A 2910-nucleotide genomic window follows, 5' to 3' on the forward strand; every position below is an offset into this window, starting at 1 on the left:
ATTCTTTTCTTTCTTTTTTTTGTTTTAGAGAGAGGGAGAGCCAGAGCTCATGCAAGCGTGGTAGGGTTGCAGAGGGAGAGAGAGAATCCTAAGCTAAGCATGGAGCTCAGTGCGGGGCTTGATCTCATGACCTTATCACGACCCGAGCCAAAATCAAGGGTCAGATGCTCACTGACTGAGCCACCCAGGCGCTCCTGCTTTTGGTTCTTTTGAGTATATATCCAGAAGTGAAATTGCTGGATCACATATATGTTGCTTTTTGTTTCCAAAATTTTTTATTGTGGGGAAATACAACATAAAAATTCCCATGGGCATCATTTTTAAGTGTAATTCAGGGATATTTAGTATATTCGTTTGTTGAGCCATCACTACCATTCGTCTCCGGAACTCTTTTCATCTTGCAAAGCCGAAACTCTCTACCCATTAGACAGGGACTCCCCATCCCCCTCTGGCAGCCCCCAGTGGCCAGCCTGCCACTTTTCATCTCTGTGATTCAGACTACCCGGGGGATCACAGGTGAGTGGAGTCTTACAGTACTTTTTATTTTTTATTTTTTTGTGAACAGTTCATTTCACTTAGTATCATGTCCTCAAGGTTCATCCATCTGGAAGCATATTACAGGATCTCCTTTTTTTAAATAGTAGTCCATGGTACATATATACCACGTTTTGCTTATCCGTTTGCCTGTCAATGGACTGTTGGATTGCTTCTGTGTTTTAACTACTATAGATATTATTTCTTAATATATTATGAACATCTTGTCCTATGAATAACCCAGTTTCCCCAAGGCTTTTTTTTTTTTTTTTTTTTTTTTTTTTTTTTTTTTTGGCTTTGAAGTCTTATAATATGGTGGATTTAACATTCAAAACATTTTATGAAGGAAAAAATAAAAATGAAGTGTTATTTCAATCGATGAATCCACAATTCTTGGCCTCTCACTGGCAAGCTGCAAGATGTCCTTGAATAAGATCCTGAACACGGGACAGAATAATCTCATTAGAACTGCTGCAATTTTCTGGACCATAGGGCGGGTCTATAGTCAGAACCCCAGCCACACACAGAGTCCTTTGTGAATCTCCCTGTTCTGTGATGGGGATGTGGTTCTTCTCGAGCCATTTCTTTAGGCTATTCCTTCTCTTCTCCAGATCCTCAGGGCTGTAGGCCTTGCAGTCTCCAGAAGTGAACAAATGCATCAGCTTCTCTCTGACTCTGTGGTCCCCTTCGTTCACAGTTTCAACGGTCTGCACAGCATGGCCCATAATTCCAGTCACAGACATGCTGCCATCTTCCAGGAAGTTCACAAGGACAATACTTGGGCAGAAAAGTTAAGTTCAGCGCAGATTTGCAAAAGAAAAATATAAAGGCCCATAGAACTACAAAAGAAGCAATGGAATAAAGAGGCATCGCCAGCCCCAACAGGCAATTATAAATCGGGAATAAGAACTTCCCTGTTTAAAAATAATCCCCTCGGGGCGCCTGGGTGGCTCAGTGGGTTAAGCCGCTGCCTTCAGCTCAGGTCATGATCCCAGGGTCCTGGGATCGAGTCCCGCATCGGGCTCTCTGCTCAGCAGGGGGCCTGCTTCCCTCTCTCTCTCTCTCTGCCTGCCTCTCCGTCTACTTGTGATCTCTCTCTGTCAAATTAATAAATAAAATCTTTAAAAAAAAAAAAAAAAAATAATCCCCTCACCACCAAATGTTTGTACTCATTCAGTAAGTATTCACTGAGGGTCCTACACGTCTAAACTCTTTTGTCTAGCCTAAAGCCTATCATTGCGGGATGCAGTTAAAGCACTGAAATGTTTTGAATGGCTTAAATGTGTATTGGAAAGGAAGAAAGGGTACAGACTTAATTTTCGAGTTAAACAACGGAATAACCTGGCTTCAAAGCAGACCAAAGAAAATAACAAAGCACACAATTAATGAAATAGAATATAAAAGCGTTAATAACGTGATCATCAAAGCCAAATGTTGGTCATAAAAAAAATATATATATAAGAATTCACAAAACTCGGGGCGCCTGGGTGGCTCAGTGGGTTAAGCCGCTGCCTTTGGCTCAGGTCATGATCTCAGGGTCCTGGGATCGAGTCCCACATCGGGCTCTCTGCTCGGCGGGGAACCTGCTTCCTCCTCTCTCTCTCTGCCTGCCTCTCCGTCTACTTGTGATTTCTCTTTGGCAGAAACTGGGTCTGTGGTCAAAACCCATCCTTTATACTCCTTCTCACTGGCTGTCACTTTGACTTCTTTGTACGTGTAATCTTGCCACTCTAAGGGGCCTTTCCTCATCCATTCGTTCATGGCTGCCAGCTGGCTAGATATAAAATCACCACCAGGTCGGGTTTATACGTTCCACTCAAGCAACGGCCATCCAGCAAGAACTCCCAGCAGCGACGGGTACGCGGGAACCGCGAGGTGAGGAAGAAGGACCCAAGGCTTTTTTTTAGTGGCTGCTTTATTATATGTCAAATGTCTGTCCCACCATTTAGTTGACTAATCTCTGAGAGTTGGAAATGTGGTTTATTTCTAAATTTATAGTATTATATACAGTACTGGAAGAGTACCTTTGTGAATAACACCTTTGCATGCCTGATTATGATCTTCAGATAAGAGTATACACGGTGTTTAGGCCTTTGGACACACTGCTGGGCAGCGTGTTACAACAGCCTCCCTGCCCTCCACCTGTGCCTGGGCAGGCTGCTGCACATGCCCCGCCCCTCCAGACTGGGGAGCACCATGATGTCCCTTCGTCCCTGTACCCCCTAGGTGTGAGACCATAGGGGTCCTGTAATAGAGGCTGATAAAGCCTCCAACCTGCTCACCTGTTATGGGGTCCATAGGTGGGGCTCTCCCCAGAAAGTCAAGTTGAACCTCTGGGTCATGTGGCAAATGGGTCTTTGCCAGGGGAAATGTGGT

At 44.3% G+C, this 2910-nt stretch overlaps 1 protein-coding gene across 1 annotated transcript; it reads right to left on the reverse strand.

The window, feature by feature from the left end:
- Positions 1-825: 825 nt before the first annotated feature.
- LOC131810017 (gem-associated protein 6) lies at positions 826-2415 on the reverse strand. Its single transcript, XM_059137573.1, has 2 exons — positions 2171-2415; positions 826-1311 (listed from the first exon to the last, which is right to left on the reverse strand). Exons 1-2 carry the CDS (start codon positions 2293-2295, stop codon positions 936-938), a joined length of 501 nt encoding a protein of 166 aa, XP_058993556.1. The 5' UTR covers positions 2296-2415; the 3' UTR covers positions 826-935.
- Positions 2416-2910: the final 495 nt, after the last annotated feature.

Source organism: Mustela lutreola, chromosome 10 (assembly GCF_030435805.1).
Source record: "Mustela lutreola isolate mMusLut2 chromosome 10, mMusLut2.pri, whole genome shotgun sequence".
Classification (NCBI taxonomy): Eukaryota; Metazoa; Chordata; class Mammalia; order Carnivora; family Mustelidae; genus Mustela; species Mustela lutreola.

Excerpts from the sequence above, each read along its gene's own strand:
- LOC131810017 (XM_059137573.1), bottom strand. The coding sequence starts at position 2,295 with ATGAACGAATGGATGAGGAAAGGCCCCTTAGAGTGGCAAGATTACACG. Across the intron at positions 1,312-2,170 it reads ACAGACCCAGTTTCTGCCAA|TATTGTCCTTGTGAACTTCC; the intron begins AGAGAAATCACA and ends TTTCTGCCCAAG.